At 46.3% G+C, this 26,165-nt stretch overlaps 1 protein-coding gene across 5 annotated transcripts in view; it reads left to right on the plus strand.

Annotated features, from left to right (window-relative positions):
* LOC147428861 (serine/threonine-protein kinase ATG1b-like) overlaps nucleotides 1-14,844 on the plus strand; it is a 30,293-nt gene extending 15,449 nt beyond the window's left edge. Inside the window, exons 2-9 of one of the 5 annotated variants that reach the window (XM_086495745.1) lie at nucleotides 12,412-12,529; nucleotides 12,657-12,715; nucleotides 12,810-12,874; nucleotides 13,127-13,220; nucleotides 13,324-13,431; nucleotides 13,632-13,743; nucleotides 14,187-14,407; nucleotides 14,502-14,844. In XM_086495745.1, coding sequence (XP_086351871.1) covers nucleotides 12,412-12,529; nucleotides 12,657-12,715; nucleotides 12,810-12,874; nucleotides 13,127-13,220; nucleotides 13,324-13,431; nucleotides 13,632-13,743; nucleotides 14,187-14,224 — 594 coding nt within the window. In that variant the 3' untranslated portion in view covers nucleotides 14,225-14,407; nucleotides 14,502-14,844. The remainder of the gene's footprint in view (nucleotides 1-12,411; nucleotides 12,530-12,656; nucleotides 12,716-12,809; nucleotides 12,875-13,126; nucleotides 13,221-13,323; nucleotides 13,432-13,631; nucleotides 13,744-14,186; nucleotides 14,408-14,501) is intronic. The other 4 variants (XM_086495748.1, XM_086495747.1, XM_086495744.1 and 1 more) reach the window with 4 other exon arrangements.
* The last annotated feature ends 11,321 nt before the right edge of the window (nucleotides 14,845-26,165 follow it).

Consider the following 26,165-nt stretch of genomic DNA (forward strand, 5'->3'; position numbering starts at 1 on the left):
GGCTCATATGGCCAAGTCTTTTGTGCCACAACTCCAAATGAGAAGCAACTTCGGCCACTGCAAGAAACTTGCCAGGCAAAGCTTTGCCATGTAAATAGACAATGTACCACTCTTGCATCCCTTGACAATGAGCATTGATCCCTTAAGCAACTTCCATGAACCCCAAGCAAAAATGGTTGTATAACCCTGTGCATCCATCTGGCCAACAGACAATAGACTCTTCTTGATGCGTGGTACATACCTTACATCTTTAAGCATAAACTCTTGGCCATTGTTTAATGCCAAGCGTACAGTGCCCATTCCTTCAATGTCACAAGCATGGTTATCCCCAAGGTAAACCTTGCCATACTTGCCTGCATGATAAGAAGCAAAACACTCCACAGATGGAGTCACATGAAATGAGGCACTCGAGTCTACTATCCAAGACTGTGGAAGGCTATCATTTGGACTTAGCAATGCATCAATGACATCTCTACGTGAGATAAGCATGTCTTTTGTATTTGCTACAACAAAATCTGAGGGGCATTAAGCTGCAACCAAGATCTCCTCACTGTCGGATAACTCTGTGATAACGACACTAGAGGATACATTGACAGTCAAGCATCATGTTCACCAGTTTGCGCATCAAATGCACCTGATTCACAGGGGTGGTATTCTCATAAGTGGCCTTCAACTTATGCGAAATTGCATGTGTAGTGTCCAAGCCCTTTATGTCCACCAGAATGTCATCAGTCCCACAACCATTTTGATGTAGGCCTTTGCCCTCTTGTTGAGCTTGGCCCAATCCTCATCCGGCATATCCTCAGGCTTTACAGCCAAAAGGGCGTCCTCACAATCCTTGAGGAACAAAATCCTCTGCATCCTGTCCTGCCATAGGTTGAAACCTGTACCGTCAAATCGCTTGATTTCCATCAAGCTCTTGGCATCAGACGACGAGGAAGTAGAGGCCATTTGCACGGATAAAAATGCAGCAGAAAGTGTCTACGCAAAATCTGAAAATTTTCAGTGATCACAATGTACCGCCCGTTGCATACAATGTGCTGAAATTTCAGCAATTAACAAGTATCCCCAATGCGTACTTGCATAAACCCACAAAAGGCGTACATAAACCTCTATTTGTGTACATAAAAACAGTCCAATTCTGAATTTTCTGCAAATTTACTGTTTTGGCGCATCAATTTGTATCAAATGGACCTGTTTTGAGTGGGAAAAGCAAGGGGCATTCACGGGAATCGATTTAGAACACCTGCGTTTTGCTGTTTTGACCTGTAATTTTCTGGTTTTTAACTGTTTTGACCTAATTTCAGCATGTTTTAGGTTGTTTTGGAAACCCTAATCACCTTAGGTGACACCGGAAGCAAGGGGCTTCGCGATGAAAGCGAAAATTTGACGCGAGAGAAGCCTTTCGCCTGCTGTTCAACTACCTGCACAAAGCTTTTGAAACCCTAATATGGCTCTGATACTAGTTGTTGAGCGCGTGGCGGTGTATGCAAGTGAAAGAGCACGCGAGGAAGTGCAGTGTGTGTGCAGAGAGGGGTGGCGAAAGCCAGCAGGAGAGGAAGCGCTAGCAGAACGAAGAGGATGAGAGAGAGAGAGCTCACGTTTTTGGGGAAAACTCAATAAGTGAGTTTTGGGTTTGCCCACTTTTATTATAAGTGACCTTTAAAAAATGTGTCCAGGTTCATATTGAACCTGGACAAAGTATAAAAATGTACAAAAAGGGGTTATTTAGGCCTTTAACCCAACAGGCTGATCTTGGACAGAAATCCAAAAACGTTGATGGGGCTGATTTGGAAAAACGCTAGCAAAGCTGATGAATCTGCTGGCTATGGCAGTAATTTGCAAACGCTAGGGTGCTGGTGGTGTTGACGATCCAGGTAATGCTGAAAACGCCAGTAGGTGAGGATGGGATCTCCAAAAACGCCAAGGGGTCTTGATGGTCCTTGATGGGTTCTGTTGAGAAGTTGCCTGTTGAGCGGGAAGCTCCTGCTGCCTCTTCTGCCAAAAAGTGCTAACTTGTAACGTAGCAAAATTGCCCTACCTACTTTTGTTGGAAAGTCACTTAAAAATAATAAGTGAAAATACCAAAAATAGGAAAAATAGGCTAAATGCACTGGAAAATTCCCCTGACTGAATCTGATGGATTCTGAAGGGAATACTTATGATCATGCTGTGTGCAACCGGAGGATATGCATCTACACTCAGTGATTGGGCATGCACGGTCTATGAATAGACTCACAAAAGTGCCAGATCACTGCTAATCTAAACTGACTGGATTGGCTGAACCCTGATCATGCTGTAGCTTGTCTACGGACACATAGGGTTGGATGTGTCACGTGACAACAGAGATGATGCGTACTGGCCCCAGGCCTCTGTAGAAGTGATTGCGGGTGGGGGGGGGGGGGGGGGGGGGGGGGGTGCTCATGAAAGAGCGCCATGCCTCACGTGAGTCTTGACTCAAGAATAGCTGGTATAGATCCTGCTCTAGGCGAGCCAAAAATAGCTAGTGTCCCGGCATTCCTCATCATACCAATTGTTCTGGGGCATGCTCCCCGAACGGCGTCTTGCTTAGGTTGGGTATGTGGGTATGCCTCTACTGCTGCATCATGTAGTGTGTGTCAGTATGGTAGTAAGCTCCTCCAGAGGTCGCCCTGGCTCCTCTGTGCACAGGCGTCTGTAGATCCCATCTATGTATACAGAGTCTGTCTCCCGTGTGAAGGTGTAGTGAGTAGGGGCTGTTGCCCGTGGCTTGTGTGCTACACTAAATTGAAAAGAGATGGTCAACGACACATGAGCATGATCCACTGCCACACCAACAGGTCTGGGTCCAACCGTGAGATCCTGGATACTAAAGATGAGGCTCGGCTGTGCCATGACATAATCCATTGTGCTGGCTCCATGTTTGTGTGGAAAGCATGTAAAACCTCCCTGCAGCAGGAAAGCTCTGTAGGCCATTCAAGATGGCCAATCCATGTGCAGTCCCCATGTCTATCAAGTGTCATCCATACTGAGTGTGTTCCCCATCCCGCGATAGTCTGGATAGGCCCGTCTCTGCAACATCCAGCTCTCTCAGCATCTCCTCTGAAGTATCATAAAATACCGTCTGATGATGGACAATCCTAGCATTGAAATCCCCTAGAATGATGATGTCACCATCTCTGGAGAACTTCCATATGTTATCATCCAAAATAGAAAAGGGGGACTGTCCTTTGAATGGTGCATAAACTAACGTACTCGGGGGAAAGTAGCAAATAGCAATGTAAAGATATCTGCCCGTCTCCGCTCTCAATCTCACCCACATGTACCTAGCTTGCTCATCCCTGCGGGCTATATGTATCAAAGGCTGCAACTCCTCCTTGAATAAAACTGCCACTCCTCCTGAGCCCTGCCCTCTGTGCTCTAATCGTGTCTCCTGTCTACAGGCTGTCTCCCATCTATATCCACTAATGTGAGACATAGATTGCCTAGGGGTCTGATATGTCTCAGAGTAGAAGACGATGTCTCTTCCCGTAAAACTATCCTCAAAAGCACCCACATCAAGGCGCATAGATCCATTACAATTCCAGGTGGCAACTTTGAGTGTGGTCCCATAGGTCTCACACCGTCATGTGGAGTGCCGCTCTACAATCACCACTCGACCATCTCTGTAGAAGGCCGTCTTTCCCTTCTCCCTTGCCGCTTGAATCTTTGGCATTACCTCTCTCATATGCGCAAGCTGTGTGAGAGTGAGGTCATCTCCAAGGAATATGCCCGTTTTCTTTAGTGTAGGACGCTTCTTCAAGAAGTCCTTCTTTGTCTCCATGGATGGGAAACGGATGATTAAAGCTCTCCCTTTTGAAGTCTCCCTATTGCCTTGCGTCTTCTTCCCTACCCTCCATGCCTTTGTATGAGTAGCCTCACTACCCATCATGTGGAGAAGTTCTTCGACTTCCCCTTCCACATCATCTCGGTCTTTTAGACCGGTTACTCTTATATGCAAAGCTCTAGTTTTCCTTCGCTGCTCTTCTTCTAGAGTCATGTTAGCGGGGACAGATGTGGTTTCTTTCCCTTTCTCTTTCTTAGCGACTTCTATCCATTTCTCGGCCTCATCCGCCTTCTTCTGCGTCTTCGTGATCAAATCCATCCATGAAGATGTCTTTACCACTTTCTGTTTCTTCTCCTCTTTGATCATCCGTACCTGCTCCTTGATGACCTTGATTTCCTCTATCACTGAGGGCTGGAATTCCCCTTCCTCTAGTCCACTACTTGCTCTATCAGCAAGCTCTCGCTTGAGGGCTGAGACCTCTTCTTTAAGTGCTTGTGAATCCGCCTTAAGTGCTTGTAGCTCTGCGTGCAAATCCTCTTTCTCCTTCTTCCATTGCGCGCCTTCGTTGAGAAACATTTGAAGAACGTTGGCCTTCTCTTTCCACCATCCCTCAGTATCCGCTTTCCCTTCTTTCATCTCCCTTTCCATTTGTGTTATCCGCTTGTTTGTAAGCACAAAGGTTGCCTTCGTATGGGGCTTACATACTGGCGAAGCGCTCATGGCCTCCATCAAAACAAAACCAAAAACAAAAACATAGTTTGCACTTTTGCAAGAGAGGCCAACCCACTATATCCACACTACCCATACATCCATGTCCTGCATAATGCATACATATGTTTTTATTTAATGTTTTCCTCATATCAGTCATACATTTTTTGATTTTCCTTTTCTGCTATTTTCTGTCAGTGCTGCTCTGTAATTCTCTGCTCGTGAGAATTCTGAAAATTCTGGAAAAACCTTGAAAATGTATTTTCTATATTTGTAGGTCTGAAAATGTTGAAAATTTTGCCACTGTGCAATTTTTGAAAATTTTGAAAATTTCTCTGCAGGTCTGAAATCTACAGGTCCGAAAAAAAATTTTAAATTTTTTTGTGATTGTGTGATTGCGCTCCTTTAAATGTACCTGTGGGCTTGGGGGGGGGGGGGGGGGGGGTATCACAGCAGGCGGGAGTGGGCGCGTTGTCGAGCAGGCGGGAGTGCGCTGTCACAGCAGGGGGGGGGGGGGGGGGGGGGGGGGGGGAGAGAGAGCGAGGGTGGGGGCAGGACTACATTGCAGGGCAGCGCGAGGGGCGAGGGTGGGGGGGGGGGGGGGGGGGGGGGGGTTGGGCGTGATGTCACAGCAAGTTCCTTCACCGTCGGAGTTCCTCGGAAGTCGTCTGGTTCTTTTCATCCGCAACACTCATAACAGTAGACACAGATGGAGATTCATGCTCCACCCCAGAGGGACTCTCCAGCAGCCCCCTCGCCCGACCCTGCAAAGCCCACCATCCGACTTGCTCTCTCGCCGACAGAGCAAGCGAGCCTAGCTGCAGAGGTGAAGTGCCTCCAAGTGACCTCCGTCATCTGCAAGATCATCGGCACCCGACCTAGCAGAGGAGAGGTGCGTGATCTCCTCCAGGCCCGCCTTTTAGCATAGCTGGGCAAGATCCTCGATGTTCAGCTTCTTGGGCGTGGCTACTACCAGATAGAGTTTGAGACTCCCGAGATGGCGTCCAACGTCATTGCAATGAGCCCCTGGCCATCCGAGCAGTTGGGGCACACTTTTGACAGTGGCGCCATGGTTTTGATCCAACTACCGACGTTCTTGTCGAGGAGGCAGACCTGCCCATCTTAGTCTGCTTCCTCGGCCTGAGGAGGGAGTACCTTCCGTTCTTGTCGACGTTCTTGTCGAGGAGGCAGACCTGCCCATCTTAGTCTGCTTCCTCGGCCTGAGGAGGGAGTACCTTCCGTTCCTTTCCAGGATAGGCTCAGAGATTGGGACTGTCTTGGAGACACCTCCCATGACAGCCTCTGTAGTTGCCAAGGCGGCTGGTGCAAGACATAAAGAAGTGGTTTGGGAGATGGGATGCATTACACTTGCTACATGATGCTGCAATTGACTCCCAAGTGAATGAAGCTTTTCTACAACGCCAATGTATTATGGCTTGGGAGAAATCCGGTAGGTCACGCTTCATATATTACACTACCCATATTGCCCCCAACTACAAAACCATGTTTTTCGCTGAAGAGGAAACCATACTCACACTTACATGCTTGAGGCTATCCCCTTGTCGGCGATACGCACTATCGCAGCCATTCGGCTGAGCTCTCATTCCCTTTGATGCGAGACAGGGTGTTGGGACAATGGAGAAGAGTCAAATGGACTGTGCACATTATGCTCAGTATGGGCTCTCCATTGCTACTCTCATCACCACAATTTTGGAGCATCGAGAGTCACTCATCAGCCTTACACATACTACATCACATGTCACTTTGTCCCATAGGTCATAGTTGACCTTTGAGGACGATAATAAAATCTATCTATCTCTCTTATTTTCTCAAATGTCTTGTCTCTTTTGACCTCAGCGATCTCTCTTCTCTGCCTTGTTCATGTGTTTGGCATTGCAGGTGTTCTAGATTGGAGTCGAGGTGTCCACCAGATCACAAGCGAGTTCTTGTCATCATTTCATCTTCCGTTGCCACCTTTGACAGGAGAATGACACCCGATGGGGTCCCAACCAACCCTCCCAAGGGCCCCCCCACACCGTTGCTGATGTCATATGTGCTTTTGATTGCGTGAATGGAATGCGCACACACGCAATATCTCAATGCTGACTTTAGTGAGTTTGAACGGGAAATGTCTCTGTGGTAACTCTTCAAGATGAAGCACCTCCGGGGCTGATTCAATGCTGTCTCGATGAGGGATTGTTAATGACCACCAAGGGGTAGATCAGGGTCTGATTTGCGCTCCCGATTTGAGAGGAAACAAGGGCTGAAAACTGGCTGCAAAAACGCAGCTGATGCGTCGCGTAAAGCAGGGCTGCAAATGCAGATGATGATGATGCCGATGATGTACAACAATGGGAGTACTCGATGCAGCAAGGGAATGGCTGAGAAGAGGCTCAGTGGGGTGTCGAAGTACCGAGCTGCAACCGAGGATGTACATTTGTGGAAGTCTAGTGCATGGGTACATAGAGTCAGTTTCTACCAAAGAAAGTTTTTCTCCTTGGCTGTTTTGCAGGTGTAATTGAGGGCGATTACAATTCTTTCAAGAGGGGTGAAAGTCACAAAAGTGATGACGTGGCATGTCCAACTGGAAAGAACTTTCCAAGAGGACAAGAAGAACTGAACTCAGAAAGTGTGGCCGAGAGGCCTAAAAGAGAAAGAGGTTAGGATTTTAATAAACCCTACCAACTTGAAAGAACTTATGAGCACCGACCGTGGGGCCTAAACCCAAAAATATTGAAAGCTTGAACTCTGGGCTGATTTCCGTTCTTTGCGCTGACATGCTGACGTGGCAGACTGTATGGATTTTCACGTTTCACGTTGGCAGCTTTTGGCAAGTTCCTGCGTGAGCGCTTTTGGTAGCAGATGTTGCTGGGGGGTTGTGCTTTTAGAACAAAAGCTTTTGGGGCTTTGCTCTTGGGCATCCCTTGTAAGTTTATTAGTGCCCAGAGGGCCACTTCTCAGAGAGCATTTGGAGGTAGTGTCTCGGAGAGAGTTGGACTTTTGAGAGTGGTACTTTGCGAAGAGTAATAATAAAGAAATACCGAAAGAGGCGCTAGTCTTTGGGGTGTGTCTTGTCTCTGAACTATGCCATGCCGTGTAGACTCTCTCTCTCTCTCTCTCTCTCTCTCTCTCTTAAGTTCAATGATTTTGTAGTTTCTAATTGTGTGTTGCTAACTTGCTATTGATTTCTCGCTTGGAGTACTAACATGTCAACTTCCCCTTTTTGGCTTAAGAGCTAGCGCCTGAAGTGAGTGTTAAATGGTGGCATATTCTCCAGTGTGGCGGACCGTGATAGGCAATCTAATCTCAATATAGACTGTTGTGGATTAAGTCTCTACCCAAAACATGTGAGGAAGGGAAGTGCGTTCAAGCATTGCTTGAGCCATCTCCATCATCGTCTGATTCTTGCACTTGACAGTTCCATTCTGCGATGGAGCATAGGTAGTCGTCAATAGGCACTGAATGCCCTCTGATTGCATCATTCTACAAACTCCTTGAGGTGAACTCACCACTTGTCTGTATGAAGAGTGAGAACCTTGAGATTCTTCACTTTCTCGACCATAGACCTCCAGTTTCAAAAGAGTGCAAAAGCCTCCGACTTCAGTTTAAGGAAGTAAAAAGCAAAGTGTACTTGCTGAAATTCTTCACAAGCACAAGGATGTGACCGACGTAGGTCACACACCATAGAAACAAGGGGACGCAGGATGGTAGCCTATAGCCGGGGATGCCCTGAAAGGGCCAGGGATGGACTTGGAATGGTGTCGGAAAGGCGGGTCCCAAGGGGACGGCTTTGCGTATAAGAGGGACGGCTTGACAATTAGCGACTGTTTTCAAATGGTTGGAAAGTTCGGGTTAGTTTTGAATAGAGTACTTTGGAACTATTTTCACCAAGTTTGGGGTGGTTTTGGGGGGCCATTGGGGCCTCCCCAATGGCCTCCTCCCCATCATAGTTACCATCATGAAACGCCATTCCCTGTTACGAACACTCAGGCTTGAAACACGGAACGAGAAGTTGGAATGGGAACGGGGAACGGAGACTTGAAAATGACCATTCCCTGTAACTATGCTTCCCATAGCCTACAAAAGGTAGGGCTTCAAGCTTGGCCCAAACCTCCTCACTGCCCTCTTCAATCTCTCATTGCTCAAGCTCTCTCCCACTCTTATCTCTTTAATCATCTCAAGGCTCAATCCTCTCTCAAACCCGCTTTCCAGTCTCTCATTGCTCAAGCTCTCGCTCAAGCTGTCACAACCTGCAGATTTCTGGCCGAGGGCCTAGACCCTACAAGCAGCAGAAGAAGTTTTACCAACTTGCAAAGTCTTGCCGAGTGGCCTATTTTAAAGACCAGCTCCCACCAACTTATGGGACCCCGTTTGATGGGGCCCTAGTGACACAAGACTATTCAAATAAAGCTAGTCCCACTCACACACAAAAGATGCATCAAAATGTGATGATGTGGCAGTTGTATGGAAGACCCGAAAATTGCGTTGACATGATGATGTGGCAGACTGTACGAACAGTCCCGGATTTTGTGCTGACACATTGTACGGAGTTTCGAAAAATTGCACTGATAGCTTGTGGGTGCCAGCTTTTGGAGCAGTTGCTTTTGAGTTTGAAGCTTTTCATGTAACTGCTTTTCATGGCCAAGGGCCTTTAAAGATGAGCCAAGGGCTCTTTCTTTAGCATGCTTCAATACGAAGGTGCAGAGGGTGGAGTACCGGCAATGTACTGAGTTCAAGCAATATAAAGAAATACCGAAAGGGGCGTCAAGGCTTAGGGCCAGTGCTCTCTCTGGGGTAGAAGTTTGCTGCTCCCTGTCCCGTGTGTCGTGCGCTCTCTATTTCTTTCAGTTTAGTTGTTATTTGAAGTGCTTAAAGTTGTTCTTTCTATGCGTATGCCCTATCAACTACCTCATTTTTATGCTAATTTTTTCGATTTAATGCTTCGTTCAGTGCTAGGCTTCATTTTGGCCGAGTCTGCCCTTGATCTCCGGAGTCATGACAGAAACTCAGTAACTGAACTTTGTGTTGATGTATGCTCATGTGTGTGTGTGTGTGTGTGTGTGTGGTGTGTGTTGTGTTTGGGAGCATATGTTAGTACCTAGTTCTACACCCACTATTGGGCACTGACGACGTTAGTGGGGATGTCGTGGTATTTAGTCAATACTATGCATGATGGAGCTGATGGTTATATTGTCTTGTGGGTGACTACCATGAGTCTATACCTTGCACTTTCCTTTACGGGTGAATCTGGGCTTATCCTGGATTCATCTAGGTATATATATTCTTGCTGGCACGTGGTGCCCGTCTCGTGACAGTGGTATGAGAGCTTCAGGCGTGTGCTTTTCTGAAAGCATACCGTTCCTACCAAAGAGCAGACATAGCAAGATGACGCTTCTAAGTTTTACAAGATATTTTACTAAAGAATCGTCGTGTCCCGACCCCGGACTTATTAGCCACTCCCATCCTTACTTCATCTCGCATCAACGTGCTCCTGTCTTCATTGCTCTTCTTACAGGGCATAAGCCATAAAGATCACTTGCAAGAGAAGGGTTCAAGATTTTTTTTTTCGAGCCGCTGTTTTTCTCAGAGGCAGTGGCATGTAGTGATGGATGTCTATAGCTACCAAGCCACACACTCCAAGGACTTGGCAAGCTTTCAAGAAAATTTTTGCCCAAAGTTATATGCCTTCAGATATCTTTCTTCGCAGTGCAACTTCTGGCTGAGTGGGGTATCCTGAAATGCTTGCCATGGAAACCCTAGCAGAATACAACTTGAAATTTTTGGACACCTCGCAACAGGTGTCTCTTCTCGAGTTGATAACCTTGGAGGTCCAGTGTGATTGCTATGTCTGGGGCTACCATCACCGTTACAAGGACAACTGTCTATCAAAGAGCTTATGGACCATGTTGCGGTCGGCTACAACCTTATGAAAGGAATTTAACCCTGATTGTTGGTGCAGGTTTCAGAATGAAAAGCAAGTCGAGTTTCGATGTCGAGATTGCTTTTTAAGTTTGAATTTTGTTTGAGAACTTGTTTGGTGATCCTGTTTGAAATTTGTTTGAAATGGATGATATCTATTTTAAACCTGTCTTGGTGCCGATTTGAATTGTTTTGCAGATATGCTGTAATCACTTTGCTGTAATCACAGGTTACGGTTTAGGGAGCGTTTGGTTGTACCAGTCCTTTGAACTCATGGCTCGGACCTATTTAGGTTATTCACGTGGGGAGTGACGAGGTAGTCGTTGAGTAGCTTCATATCGCAGACCGTCTGTCTCGGGAGAGTGCTCAGCGGCGCTGTACGTTGTGTCTTATAACATGCATATGTGAGCATTTGTGTTGCATTGTGATGTGCCAACCACAAAATAATCCTTATTGGATGAGATTCTCTAACAACCCAAGAAATCAAGAGCTCCGATTTGGAATGAGACTCCTCATTGGATGAGATTCTTCTGGGAAGCCAACGACCCAAGGAATCAAGAGCTCCGATTTGGAATGAGACTCCTTATTGGATGAGATTCTTCTGGGAAGCCAATGACCCAGGAAATCAAGGGCTCTGATTTGGAATGAGAAAACTGATTGTCCCTTGGAATGTCCTCAAAATGACCCTCGGAATTTTTTTTGAGCTAACTTGAGTTGTTTTGTAGATATGCTGTAATCGCGGGCGATTACTTTCTTTCAAGAAGGGGGGATGCCACAAACTGCTGATGTGTCAAGCCACTGAAGAACGGAGTTAACGTGTAGATCCCCGGCCGAGGGGCCTAAACCCTAGAAGCAACAGAAGAAGTTTTACCAACTTGCAAAGTCTTGCCGAGTGGCCTATTTTAAAGACCAATTCCCACCGACTTATGGGATCCCGTTCGATGGGGCCCTAGTGACACAAGACTATTTAAATAAAGCAAGACCCACTCACACAAACAGAAGATGCATCAAAACATGATGATGTGGAAGCTGTATGAAAGACCCGAAAATTGCACTGGCATGATGATGTGGCAGATTGTACGGACAATCCCGGATTTTGCGTTGACAGGCTATACGGATTTCCGAAAACAGCTTTTGGGTGCCAGCTTTTGGAGCAGTTGCTTTGGAGCAGTTGCTTTGGAGCTTGAAGCTTTTCATGTAACTGCTTTTCATGGCAAGGGCCTTTAAATATGAGCGAAGGGCTCATTCTCTGGCATGCTTCAGTACGAAGGTGCAGAGGGTGGAGTACCGGCAATGTACCGAGTTCAAGCAATATAAAGAAATACCGAAAGGGGCGCCAAGGTTTGGGGTCAGTGCTCTCTCGGGGTGGAACTTTGCCACTCCCTGTCTCGTGTGTTGTGCACTCTCTATCTCTTTTAGTTCAGTTGTTATTTGAAGTGCTTAAAGTTGTTCAGTTTGTTTTTTCCCGCTGGCACATGGTGCCCGTCTTGTGACACAAGCATGACAGAATGTAGATCCCTTTGCTACGTGGGAGATGGCATAGCATGAGGCCACTTCCGCCAATGAGCATTCAAATAGCAAGGCAAAAGAACAACCTGATCTCAGCTCTAATGACTTCAATTTTCAAGATGTTGAGATTCATGAGGCAAGCACTTCTTGAGCTTGATGTGCCATTGTGGCATTGTGCCCCCCGCCCCCTCCTTAGTTAGGATTTAGCCTTTCCTTTTAAGTTTTTTGGCCTCTTTATCATTCGAGCCCTTAAGGCATGTATTTATCTACTTGTACATGTTATCATGCGGTCAATGTTTTACTGATGTGCTTTGCGAGGTATGAATCACATTTTTTGTCTATTGTGGTTCAATTCAATGGTCGAAGTGTTGTTAGCTCTTGATACATCAGGTGAGGTAGAATGTCTGGCCACGGTATAGATAGTTGATCGTATCTGCAACTGCTTATTGAAAGCTCTCAACTTTGTCCAGGATGATTCCAGTATCTCTCTTGTATTGGAATATTGTGCTGGTGGTGATTTGGCTGCATACCTCAAAGAACAAGGAAGAGTTAGAGAGGCAACAGTGAGGAGGCTCATGCAGCATTTAGGTGATTCCCTTTCTTTCCTTTGAACTGCTTATTGAAGAACTTGTTAATTGTAACTTGCACAGAGTTCTACTTATGCACAGGTTCTACTTGATGTGTTGCTCATTTCATCCCAGTTTGCTCTGTACAGGAGCTGGGTTGCACATGCTTCACTCGGCCAATTGGATACACAGAGATTTGAAGCCTGAGGTATTTGAGATGTTAAATGTATGAGGATTCAAAGTCTGAATTTGTCAGGTAAATATTGAGAGATTAAAACATGATTGTATGGTTCTTGTACCAGAATCTCTTATTATCCTCCCGCGACAGAGATGCAGTATTGAAAATAAGTGATTTTGGATTAGCCAGGTTCATCCTTTACATTATGTCCTTATTTTCAACTCTTTCGGTACAGATCTTCTTCTTGTTTGTGATCCGCACTAAGGGCTTCATCCCCTCTCTCGTCCCGTTTTCTCCCTTGAACTGCCCATTGCCCCCTTCTGCGGAGGAAGGGGGAGGGAGTTGGTTTATTCTCTCTGCATCAGCAATTTTGTATTAAGTTAATTCAAGAGGGTGTGAGTGTTAGTTGCAAATCCTTACATATGTTAAATGTTCTAGCAGAGAACTGGAACCAGGTACTTTTGCAGTGACTGTATGTGGATCCCCATTATACATGGCCCCTGAAGTTCTGCAGTTTCAGAAGTATGACAGCAAGGCAGGCTTCCCTTGGACATTACATTTTGGACTCTTAATAAGCAGAAGCAATTTTTGTTTTCTAATTCTAGGAAGGTTCTAGTATGTGCTTTTTGGTTCTGTAGCTAACTATTCCGAAATGCAACTTCAAGGCTGATTTGTGGAGTGTCGGAGCAATTCTCTTTCAACTTGTCACTGGGGATACACCCTTTCATGGGAATAATCATTTTCAGGTTCTTGCAAATGGAGTTTCAAGTAGACAGTCTTGTCAATTAAGTTTGAGTGTATCTTTTTTTTAATGGTGGGGTTCCATGATTGGATGCGTGCGCACATTCGTGCTCATGCACATGTGTGCTTGTACACATCTGTTCAATCTCTTAGACAAACACAAATGAACAACGTCAATTATAGCTTATGTATCTGCTTTGACCAGATCTTACAAGCAATCAAAAAGTACCAAGTTCCTCAGTTTCCAAAGTCAATTGCAGCAGAATTAGATCCCTACTTCAAAGATTTGTGCCGACGTCTCCTTTGTTTTGATCCAGGTAAGTTTTTGCTTAATCATAAAGCCTGATTGGCAAGCTTGCATTCTGTAGTATACAGAAAATCTTGTACCGGTCTGTATGTTCTGTATGGTGTGTATCCTGGCATATCAAGCTGCCTTTTCATGAAGCCTTGTAAAACTTCAATGTGTTTAAGGAAGCCTTGTGAAGACCTTAAGTCACGTGTTGAAGGATCACATATTTGATCATACTATTGTATTTATTATATTTGTTTCTTATTGACATGTATTTTTGGCACAGGGAGCAATAACCCATATTTAAAGTATAAATGCATACAATGTATGTACATGTATATGCGCTTATAGCTCGGCATTTTGATACCCTGCAACCCCAATGACTAGAAATGGAAGTACGTGGTATATGGAAGCTAGGTGCATGAAGTAGATCATGGCTTTTTGAAGATTGCTCCAATTCTTTATTTGCAGATCTTTTTCTTTTTTGCAGGGAAGCGCCTGATTTCTAATGACTTCGTCAGACACAAGTTTCTTGATCCCTTGTGATTTCAAAGTGGCAGTACAAGCTCCACATTAAACTTGGTTCTCGTGTCCATGATAAGCATCAATGTTAAGGTCTTCAAGCTTCAGACAGGCAATACGACCTTCAGAACAACTGACAATCGGCGTTCGAAGTTTCATATCAGTACTAGGTAAAGCTAAACATATCAGGTCATAGCAACTTGCCAGACATTTCTGAAGAGATATTCAATGCTCCATCTTTAACTTCATTTCTTTTTGGTTTAGGACCCTGATGTTGTAGATCGTAAACATTTACGGTGGCATCGTGAAGGGCAGACAAGCGTCTTCACTCAAAAGAAAAGTATCCATTCAATTCAGACGTTACATTGAGAAGGGTCCGTAGCACTTGCTCCAAGCAGCAATCCAATTATTTGGCTCTTTTTTTTTTTGTTATAGAAGAAAAAGAAATCAATGGTGACTTTCTTTGTGTTTATGCTATATCAACAAGGCAAGACAGATGGCAAAGATGGCTCTGCACTCTCTTGTACATTACCTTTGTACTTCACTCCATTTCTGCAACATGCATGGAATTGCTTTTAAAAATTGAAATGATGGCATTCTTTTCCCATCTCTGGCTCTAGATTGTGTGAAAAAAGGCAATTATGAAGTATGGATTGATTGGAATAAAGTAGGGTTGCTTCGATGGTTACTAGCTAGGTGCATTTGATGTTGATGGTTATGTACTACCCCATTCTTTATAAGGGGGAGTAGATCCACTCAAAGGGCCAAGGATTCAGTCAAGGGTGGATTTTTTTTTGCAAATTCAAAGCAATAGTAACTAGTGTCAATTTATTTGAGTATGTTTGTTGTGCCGCTATTTGCTCAAATAGTTATGAAATTATACATCATTCTGATCTCATACAACACTCAAAAACTTTTGTCAAAAGATTTTTTAAATAAAGGGAGTGATTAGATTTCCCTCAATCTCAGAAAAATAAAAATTATCTCAAAACATATCAAGTGCATAAGTGAAGGGTGAGTTTAGGAAATGAAAAGGCAGATGAAAGTGGAAAGTCAACAGACATATGAAGGTGGAAAGTCAAAAGACGAATGAAGATAGAAAGTCAAAAGACCTCTCATGTCCATATAAATAGGTGTTTCTCTTCTCCTTTCTTTTTCTTGAACGTTTTTTTCTCTTCAAAGTGTCCTCTCTCTCTTTTGTACTGTTGATTAGGTTATTTTGTTACTCTGACTTTGTATCAGATCCACCACCTTGTAACTTTCTGGTCTCATAGGTCACTATGGCCTTTTGAAGACGTTAATATAACATTTCATATCATTTCATTTCTCTCTCTCTCTCATTGCCAAGGTTGGTTGGTTCTCTCTCTCTCTCTCTCTCTCTCTCTCTCTCTCTCTCTCTCTCCCTCCTGCGCGCTGCCCCACCCCTGTTCGCTGCTCCCTCTTGCGCGCTGCCCCCCCCTTGTGCGCTGCTCCCTGCACGCCAAGACGGCCAGCGCGCTACCTCCAGCCCAGCTTATTGCCGTACTCGCAGCCATCTCTCTCTCTCTCTCTCTCTCTCTCTCTCTCTCTCTCACACACACACACACACACACACACGGTTACATACCCACACACACACGTTGAGTGCTCTCTTCCCCTTCTCCCCTCTTCTTCACAATATGAAGAGAGGGTAGCTACGAAGACAACCATGTCTTTCCTCATCATCAAGACGCCGACACCGACAACGAAGACAACCTTCATGCTCACGAACAAGAGGATTGCACAATTGGAGAAGGACATGAAAGAATGGCGGATGGAGAGAGAGATATGGAAGGAGGAGAAAGCCACCTTCATCAAGCTATGGAACGAAGAGAAGGAGGACATGAGAGCGGAAATCCAAAATCTCAAAGAGGAGAAGGAGAGAAGGGAACGGGAGAACGAGAAGGAGAGGGAGAGATGGAGGAAAGAGCAAGAAGAGATGAAGGCACAAATCGATCTCCTTCATGCTTCCATCACATCCCTCACCCCCGAGGAAGGAGAGATTAAAGAGGAGGCTAAGGAAGCCCTCAAGGAGGAGATCACCAAAGCCCTCACCGCAAGCATTGAGGACAAATTAGAGGCCACCAAAGAAGGATGGGTCGAAGTGGTAAAAAAGAACATCAAGAAGGTAGCAAGAGAGGAAGCCCAAAAAGATGAGGTACTCATCGTATACACAACCATCGAAGAGGAGAAGATGCGACAAGCTCGCCGTCTCAATGTGCGAGTGACCGGCATCAAAGAAGAAGAAGGGTCTACACCCGAGAGCGATGGGAAAGCTTTATGCAAGAAAGTGGGATACAAGGAAGAAGAGATCCCTTTCTCCAAAGTTTGGAGAGCCGGCAAAGATCCAAAGAAGAGAGTTCTCATCCTCCAATTCGCCTCCGAGGAGTCTCGAACTTCCTTCCTCCGAAAGAGGGTCATCTTGAGAGGGATAGAAGGCCCCCCGATTTATCTTGATGATGACCTCACAAAGATGCAACAAGATCACCGCCGCGCGTGCATGCTTCGAGTCCACCAAGCCCGCAAAGAAGGGAAGAAGGTAGTATATCGAGATGGTAGGGTTATCATTGATGGCAAGACCATCGCATAGGGACTCGCGGCCTGTGGGACACACGAGGAGATTCATGTCACGGTTTGGAATTGCAATGGAGACCTATGGACACACCCAGAGAGACTTGAGGAGGTGATGAGAGGTCGAGACATCATTCTACTTACAGAGACACACGAGAGCCCGGAGAGAGGGTTACCACGGATACATGGATTCCAGTGGGAGTCTCTACATCGAGGATGTATGCGCCAGCACACCACTCGCGGCTCAGGAGGAGTGGCCATACTCTTTAGACAGGGGCTTCACAGCAGACTACAGATTGTTGCCCGGGACCCACAGGCCCGCTACATGTGGATTCGCCTCGAGCTCTCACGAGACAGGATCGTCTACATTGCCCTTTGCTACTTTGCTCCCACAGGCTCCAGATTCGCCCCTATTGAGCAGGAGTCACCGTACGCATGCCTCACGGAGGAGATTATGGAGTACTCCACACTGGGTGAAGTCTTCCTTATGGGAGACTTCAATGCTCGTACGCGCAGTGAGCAGTGTGAGGCATATGACCATGAGGACCCAGAGGCACTACACACTCTAGATGAGGAGGCTACTATGAGAGATACAGCAGACAGAGCTCCAGTCACAGCCTACGGACGACATCTACTTCGACTTGGCTCCCAGCACCGTCTCGTTATTTATAACGGGATGGTCCAGTGGCCCACCTCAGGGGGCCTGACTTGTATGCCACATGGAGTTGCAGAAGGAGGGGGGAGTACAGTCGACTATATTCTGGGACCCAGGGAGGCTACACACCTTATCACATCCTTCACCATTCCACCCATACCCATCGGAGCCGACCACACATACCTCTCTTTCTCCATCACCGGAGATACCATCCCACACAGCTCCACACATACCTCTCTTTCTCCATCACCGGAGATACCATCCCACACAGCTCCACAACACACACTCCACACACCACCATCCATTTCACACATGAGCTAGCCTCTCTTTACTCGGCCAAGGTCGAACATGGCCTATGCCTCCTCCACCCATCCACACCACTCTCAGTTCTCACATCACATATCTCTTCCGTTCTCCACACTTCAGCTATTAGCTCTTTTCCACACACCACTCACACAGGACGCACTCCCCCCCCCCCCCCCCCCCCGGGACTATGCCTCAGAACCGCTGGTATGATGATGAGTGCAGAGAGCTATACCGACGCCTCCGCGCACGGCGAGCCTTAGGAGAGATCACAGAGAGAGAGGCCAGACGGCATATGAAGACGCTGACACGCCAAAAGCGGCGAGCATTCGAAGAGGCACAGGAGCTTGAGCTATACCGCCTATTCATGAGCATGGATAGCGCGACGGCATGGCGCACCCTGCGCGAGCCACGTCCGACTACAGCTATTGAGGATCCACAGATATGGCATGACTATGCAGAGCGACTATATGAGGTGCCAGGGCAGCCTCCTATCCCACAGCCACACGAGCCACGCCCCACGTGCTCCTCCTTCTTTACAGCAGAGATGGTAGAGAGGGCCATACGCCGCATGCAACACAGACGATCAGCTGACCATACTGGATTACAGAGTGAGCACATCATTTATGCAGCCTCCACTATAGCCCCGTTGATTGCACATGTCTTCAACCGGGCTATAGGGGAGGGCTTCCCAGAGGAGTGGACACAGCACACCATAGTGCCTATCCACAAATCTGGCGACACCCTGAACCCAGGGAACTACAGGACTATCATGATTGGCCACACGATGGCCAAGCTATATGGAGCAGTACTTGAGGCACAGCTCAGCTGCTACGCAGAGATCGAGGGTTTACGAGCTCCAGGCCAGGCAGGTTTCAGACGAGCTTTCTCCACCACTGACCACATCTTCGTTCTGCACTGCCTCATTGATGGGGCAAAGGCGCGGAAGAAGAGGCTTTACTGCTGCTTTGTGGACTTCCGCAAGGCCTTTGACACAGTCCCATGCGAGAGACTCTTCCAGCGCCTTCACAGCATTGGGGTACCAACAGAGATGATTTGGGCCATATATGCTCTCTATGAGAGGGTGACGGGTCGGGTTCGTTGCCCAGGCGGGTTTTCAGAGACCATTGCTAGCACCATTGGTGTTAAGCAAGGATGCCCACTCTCCCCGACACTCTTTGGGCTCTACATCGACGAGATCTCCGACTACATACTGCGAGCGGGGGGGAGGGGAGCGACTTGGCAGGTACTCCGGTCCACATCATGTTATATGCTGATGATATTGTGTTGATTTCAGAGTCACCCGAGGGCTTGCAACGCCATCTTGAGGCCTTGGACGAATTCAGCACACACAAGGGGTTGACTGTGAACCTTGGCAAAACCAAGGTTATGATCTTTCACACATCCAGTGCAGTGAGGAGCGCCGCCACCTTCACAGCAGCAGGAGGACAGGTTGATGTAGTCGCCTCCTATGTCTACCTTGGCATCACATTCACCAGCCTACCAGGACCCTTCACTATGAGGCAGGCTGCTGTTGACAGGCTCACCCGAGGATATGCAGCTCTGGCCATGCTAGAGCGGAGATGCCCCCAGGCACACTTTCAGGAGCCCCGCACGAAGGGGTGGCTTTTCGACACCTTAGTCACCCTGGCCTTGATGTACTCGGCGGCGGTATGGGCACCAGGATTGACAGCTGACCAGTGGACACAGCTTGAGAGACCACAGGTATGTATGATCTCACGCTTGCTCCGCAGCAAGAAGACAGTGCCACATGACATTATTAGAGCCGAGCTTGCCACACCACCTATGGTTGTAGAGGCACTATTCCAGACAGTTTGCTTCATCCAGAGGATGAGAGAGCTACCTCCTGACAGACTTACCCGTAGAGCATTTGAGGCAGCTATACAGCTATCAGAGAATGGGCATGAGAGAGCATGGTACTCACAGGTCAGAGCATGGTTTGAGGGACACGGTCTTGACATGGAGAGCCTACCACCATTCCAGTACGTCCCCCATTCACCATATGTTCACCTCTCTCGCAGTGAGAGGAACTTGGTATTGAGACAGGATCTGTGGCAGCTATACACTAGGAGAGTCTGGGAGGCACCTGGCTTGGGGACGAGGATGTCAGATTACAGAGACCAGTTTCTCACCATATTGTCTGGGGGGTTCATACAGAGACCACGCTACATGGACACATATATGCCACATAGCTCACGGTTGGCGATTGGTCAGCTGAGAGTTGCTTCACATAGGTTAGAGATTGAGATTGGGAGACATACTGGTGTTCCCAGGGAGGAGCGAATCTGTAGAGCCTGCACAGAGGAGGTGGAGAGTGAGGAGCACTTTGTATGTAGATGCAGAGCATACACTGAGATCAGAGGCATGTATGAGGCCTTATTCAGAGGACAGCCCACTCTCCGAGAGATCATGGAATCTCGAGATCAGAGACAGCTCGGACGTTTCTTACTAGAGATACAGAGCCATCGGGACACACTACTACAGCCACACACAGCTACACAGACAGAGGGGAGACAGTAGCAGCTCACAGACTTCTTTCAGAGGATTTCCGCCCCTCTCTCACCAGACACTCAGAGGGGAGTGACACTCCCACAGGCGGAGGTGAACCGAGCTAGACGACGACCACGAGTCACAGGCTACAGGGGCGCGAGCTCCCACCACCGACAGATCGAGGAGATCCGAGCCCGGGAGCGCCGTGCCACTGAGGAGCGAGTGGCTCAGATGAGGGCCGACCCGACAGCTTTCATCCGGGTAGCCTTGGCACCAGACCCGCCCATGTACCACATCTTACATCCCCCCATTAGTACAGGATGGAGCTAGATAGCTTGATGCATTCTCATGATTGTACTACCTTGAGCATATAGACATGCATACACCCCTAGAGATAGAGCTCCATCCCTCCTTAGATACTCCACTACCTACATTCAGGTCAATTTTGTATCAGTTTTGTTTCATTTGTCTTTCCGATAGACGGATGACATACACACCATGTACATTTGATTTGTCTCATAGGCCGATTTCGGCCTGACATAGACGTTAAAAATCTTTCTTTCTTTCTTTCTTTCTCTCTCCCTCCCTCTCTCTCAATGTTGCATCCATCTTTTATAGCTAACATTGTTGTAGATCTTCGTGCTCCGTCATTGCTTGTGGCTACGTGCTATAGACTAGCACATCACTCTTTTTGTTAATGAGGGAATCTTTGAATTAAGAATACCTTCTAATTTTTTTGAAGCCATTAGTAATACCTTTTAATTAATGCAGATTAATAATCTGATAATAGTGATAATGACATGTATCCATGCGAGATATAGTGCTTCCTGTACACGAGATCAGTATGACTAGGTTATAGAGGCTACTTACAAAGTTACAAAGCTAGCATTGACCTGGAGTCTATAACAATCTACTTGAAACGGAACTACTCAATCATGGCCAGCTAAGAGAGTGTGAGCTAGATTGGTTATGCCATCCCTCTTGAATAACAGGTCTTGAGTTCAACTCTCCTAGTGGATAGATCTTTAAGGTCGCTTGGGATAGTTTCCTACGACGTTAAAATTCTCTTCTTCTTCTTCTTAACTCCCTCTCCCACCCCCCCCCCCCCCCTCCCTACCAAAGCATGACACTATCAAGGGCAGAGGAGCTGGGAGCTCGGAGGAGACCAAGAGGCATCACAGAAATACAGGAGGGAGGTTTAGACGATTCAACATCGACATACACTTCATACTCAGAAGAGTTCACAACAGGCTGATATAGGGAGCATCACTAGAGTTCTCACAACGGGCTCTCGGATGTACCAGATTCTACGTCCCCCCATACCAGAAAGATGACTGGGCCATAGAGCATGTTGTATCTCATATAGCATATAGCTTTGCATTCAGCCCAGGTAGCGAGATAGCTCCATCCTCTACCCTCCACTGCCAGCATCATTTTTGGTACCTTTGCATTCAGCCCAGGTAGATCGCCATTTTGTCAATTACTAGCCATTTGTATTATCATGATATCCAAAGTATATACGTACTTGTACATGGGTTTGTCTCTAGGCCTAATCAAATCTCTCTCTCTCTCTCTCTCTCTCTCTCTCTCTCTCTCTCTCTCGCGGGCGCGCACACACACACACACATACACACACACACACACACACACACACACACAGAGTCATAGCTAATAAAATCTCTCTTTCGAAGATGTTAATAAACTCTCTCTCTCTCTCTCTCTCTCTCTCTCTCTCTCTCTCTCTCTCGGACCGGTGTTTTCACTGAGGAGAGCGTCAGAGACTAGACTGACGAGAGCCTATGTAGCCTTGGGGGGATTGGAGAGGATGTGTTCGCAGGTTCAGTTTCAGGAATCACGAACAATTTCAGGAACCGCGAACAAAGCTCTGGCTTTTTGACACTCTAGTGACTTCAGCTATGCTCTACGGAGTTCAGGTATGGGGACCCTTAGTAGACCATCATGGGAGATATGGCAGCACAGATGGATGGAGATATATGGAGAGGCCTTTGGTCTCTATGATCGCTCGGATGATTCGGGCTAAGGCCTCAGTGCCGCATAAGATTATCCGAGCCGAGCTAGCCCCCCCCTCATGGTTGAAGCATTGACTAGATCAGTATCCTTCATACACAGTTTATGGGACCTCCCCAGAGACAGATATGCTCGGGTTGCCAAGGAGTCATCTTGACAACTAGCGCTACAAGGCGATACAGCATGTTGATATGGACAGATGATAGCATGGTTTTAGCCACATGGTTTCAGCATGGATAGATTGCTTCCGTTTCAATACTCCTGGATGCACCCTCCATGTCTCTCACACGGACAAAGATCATTAGACTCATACGCCACGATCTAATTCAGCTACATGCAAGGAGCACATGGATACAGCCGACATAGGAGTTGGACACAAAGATAGCCTTCTACAAAGAGCATCTTCTCCAACTCACGGAGGAAGGTTTTGTGACTAGGCCTGCATACATGGTTACGCACTTATCTCATGGGATACGATGCGCTATTGGGCAGATACGCACATCCTCACATCAGCTCGAGATTGAGACTGGCCGACTTCGAGGGGTACCAGCAGGGGCCAAGATATGTCACCTATGTTGCTTAGAGCCAGAGACAGAGCTGCACTACACGTCATTGACCGGCGTACTATGAGATACGGGGCTGCTTCCACTGTCTGTTCAGAGAGGGTTTTGGACCATTTTCTAGAGTCATGAGATGCAAGGAGAGATGTCTCGGATTGTTCCTACTAGAGCTGCACAAACTTAGGGAGAGCTTGCTGAGGGACATCAGGGGAGAGTCAGTCTCAAAGATAGATCACAGATTTCTTTACATCAGCCAGGGGAGAGCCAGAGGAGCAGTCATCACAACAAATCTCAGAGCCCACCCACACTAGAGGTACGTTGATTGATCTAGCCATTGAGCTAGGCAGATCCAGACGCCCACGACCTCGAGGGGTCTACCACCACAGACGAAGGCTGCAACAAAAGATCCAGATCACTCTAGCTCGAGATGCAAGACGCCCAACCAGAGTACTGACCATGGAGGATGTTGATGAGATTCGACAGTGACCGATGAGAGATTTCATTTGAAACCCCCCCCCCCCCCCCCCCCCCCCCCCCCCCCCCCCCAATCTCGTTTCAGTTCCGAATCAGCTTCAGATTCCTTTCCTTAGTGTTTTAATCTAAATTCTTTGTACTTTCCGTACTCAATATGGTATCAAATTCACCAATTGTAACTTTTTGGTCTCATAGGTCATTTTGGCCTTTCGAAGACGTTAATATAACATTTCATTTCTCTCTCTCTCTCTCTCTCTCTCTCACACACACACACACACACACACACACACACACACACACACACACAGAGTCATATCTAACATGTCGAAAGAAAATTCACCTAAGAAAGTGTTTAGAACATTAATACATCAAGCCCAATACTCACATACCGCAATAGAGGAACCACATGATACCGAAGGCTATTCTCAAGTAACTCTTTCAAAGCTCCCATATAGCCCTTCAAAATGGTAATCTAGCACATATATCAGGAGTCCTCCTTGTTGCCAGCATCCAAAACCCTTCTACATTACAACCTAGTTATATCCTCCCTTGCGTAAACTATACCCAACTTAATCTATATGCTTCATGACATTGGCTCCTTTTCTTTGTTATGAGGACATATAATGGAGTTACATTAAATATAGGAGCAATGTTGACGTTTTACACTCATCCAAGTCTCTATCTATCAGTCAAGATGCATGCTATCAACGTGGCTCACAACAATAGTTCTTGTTCTCACATTTTGATCTCTTCCATTAACCCTTTCCCCCCAACACACATACACACACAAACTCCTTTTGAAGTTTATACCGCACCCCTCCCTTAGTTTTAACTTTAGGGGAGAAAATTATTAGGCGTCTACCCCTAACTTATACACTTAAGTACCTTCGCAAAATGATCCCTCCACCCCTACACTGATGCAATTTGATAAGTTTCCTATGGTCGATCCCTTGGTGTGGTCTGCTATGGACTATGTTTTGGCACTCAATATGCCACATTAGGCATTGTGTTTATAGGCATATAGCTAGACATATAAGTGATGGGAAGTTGTCAGCATGGAGTGTGTAGTATTCATCTACACTTGCTTCCAAGGAGGGGCAATGCATGACAAGTAAGTATTGTCTAGCTCAAAGCTTGTTGTGTTGTTGCACAATCATTTAGTATCTAAAATCCTCTAATTTACGATCATTTGGAATACTTGGCAATGGTGCCATTTTGTAGACATTGCCCGATGTATCTATGAGCATGGTTTCTCCAATGACTATGTCCCTTTTGGCACTTATCATCACTAGGCTCAACTAGAGGATCCAACTTTATGTCGACCTTTCTCACCACATGGGATGCATATCCACTTTCATTGGTATTCCTGTAGCTCAATGGTGGATTCCCAATTACATGCCTAAGCACTTTTCATTAGTTCATTGTTAGGTTGTCTATCATTTTCTATCCTTTGGGAATTCTTCTCTTGTGGCACATTGTGTATGGGAGAATATTCTCCATTTGGTTGCATTCCTAGCTCATTGGTTTATCCAGGTGAGGTCTCGCTCAACATTCTACAATGGATTCGGCTTGAAGCTAATTTCATGGACTGTCCAACACTTAGCCATGAGTGGAACTCTATTCTAATCAATGTTTGGGTTGTCTTATGTATAGAGCATGTGTAAAACTAATTTCTTCATCCCCCTGGGGGCATTGTGGGGGGGGGGGGGGGGGGGGGGGGGGAGGTTACCAACCAAGGGATCATTTTTCTTAGGACAACCACTGCAACCAAGACGGCATAACATCACCAATTTCCCTATTCCACTCATCAGAGTTCATCCAGTTCTCAACGGTGATGGCTTGTTCAGGGGGGAAAACTAGTCCTTTGAGACCATAAGGGAGCTGTACACGTCCTTGGTCTGGGGTTTGAGAAAATGCCTGTTCACATGCCACTGCCATGCCCTCCACTCAAACCTGGACTCACAAGAAGGTAACCATCAACTTTCGAGCCGTTCTAAAGCTCTAATGGCCAACGGTGGAATTTCGAGACCAGTTGGTATATTCTTTCTAGTTTATGCTGCTGTTATCCCAAAACTGCCCAACCGACATAGTCCTTTGTTTTATTGATCTTCCTGGAAACTTCCCTCTAGAAAGGGTTCAAAAGGATTCTTTTGGCCTTAGACAACCAAGGGGACCAATGGAATATAGAGTTGTGAAAGTATCTAGTTATCTCTCCCCATTCCAAGGTCTCTGTTGCTTTGCTGCATTTCCTAACTAGATCGGTGAGCCCCCAAGTTTTAGATTGGACCACCGAGGGACGAGCAACTTGTCATGTAACTCAAGCCCTTTCTACTGACCACCTTGCAAACACAGTTTGGCATTGTCCACCATGTCTTTTTAATGAAAGGACTCATAAAGTACTAAACAGATGCACAAGAACCCCTTTCGCCTTCCCTTCTATGGCATGTTTTAGCATGCCAAAAACACAATTTTCAGTCAAGGAAAAAACCTAGAACAACAATAAGGCGTTAGTCTATGGACATGCCAAAAATATTAAGTAGTCTTGCTTGGTTGGCCTATTTAATATGTAAATATTTAAACATTAAGCATAGTAGTTACTATGTAAATAGGATACTACGGGTACATTACTGTGTAATGGGTACCATTGGTGAATATGTAAACATTATTCATAGTAGTAAACATTAGTCCTAGTAGTTATTCTGTAAATAGGATACTATGGGTACATTGCTCGATATTTTTTTTCTAAACAACAAAGATAAATCAAAATACACATGGAAAATTTTGTGCACACATTAATAAAATAGAAAA

Source organism: Adiantum capillus-veneris, chromosome 22 (assembly GCF_014529385.1).
Source record: "Adiantum capillus-veneris isolate H3 chromosome 22, ASM1452938v2, whole genome shotgun sequence".
NCBI classification, from domain to species: Eukaryota; Viridiplantae; Streptophyta; class Polypodiopsida; order Polypodiales; family Pteridaceae; genus Adiantum; species Adiantum capillus-veneris.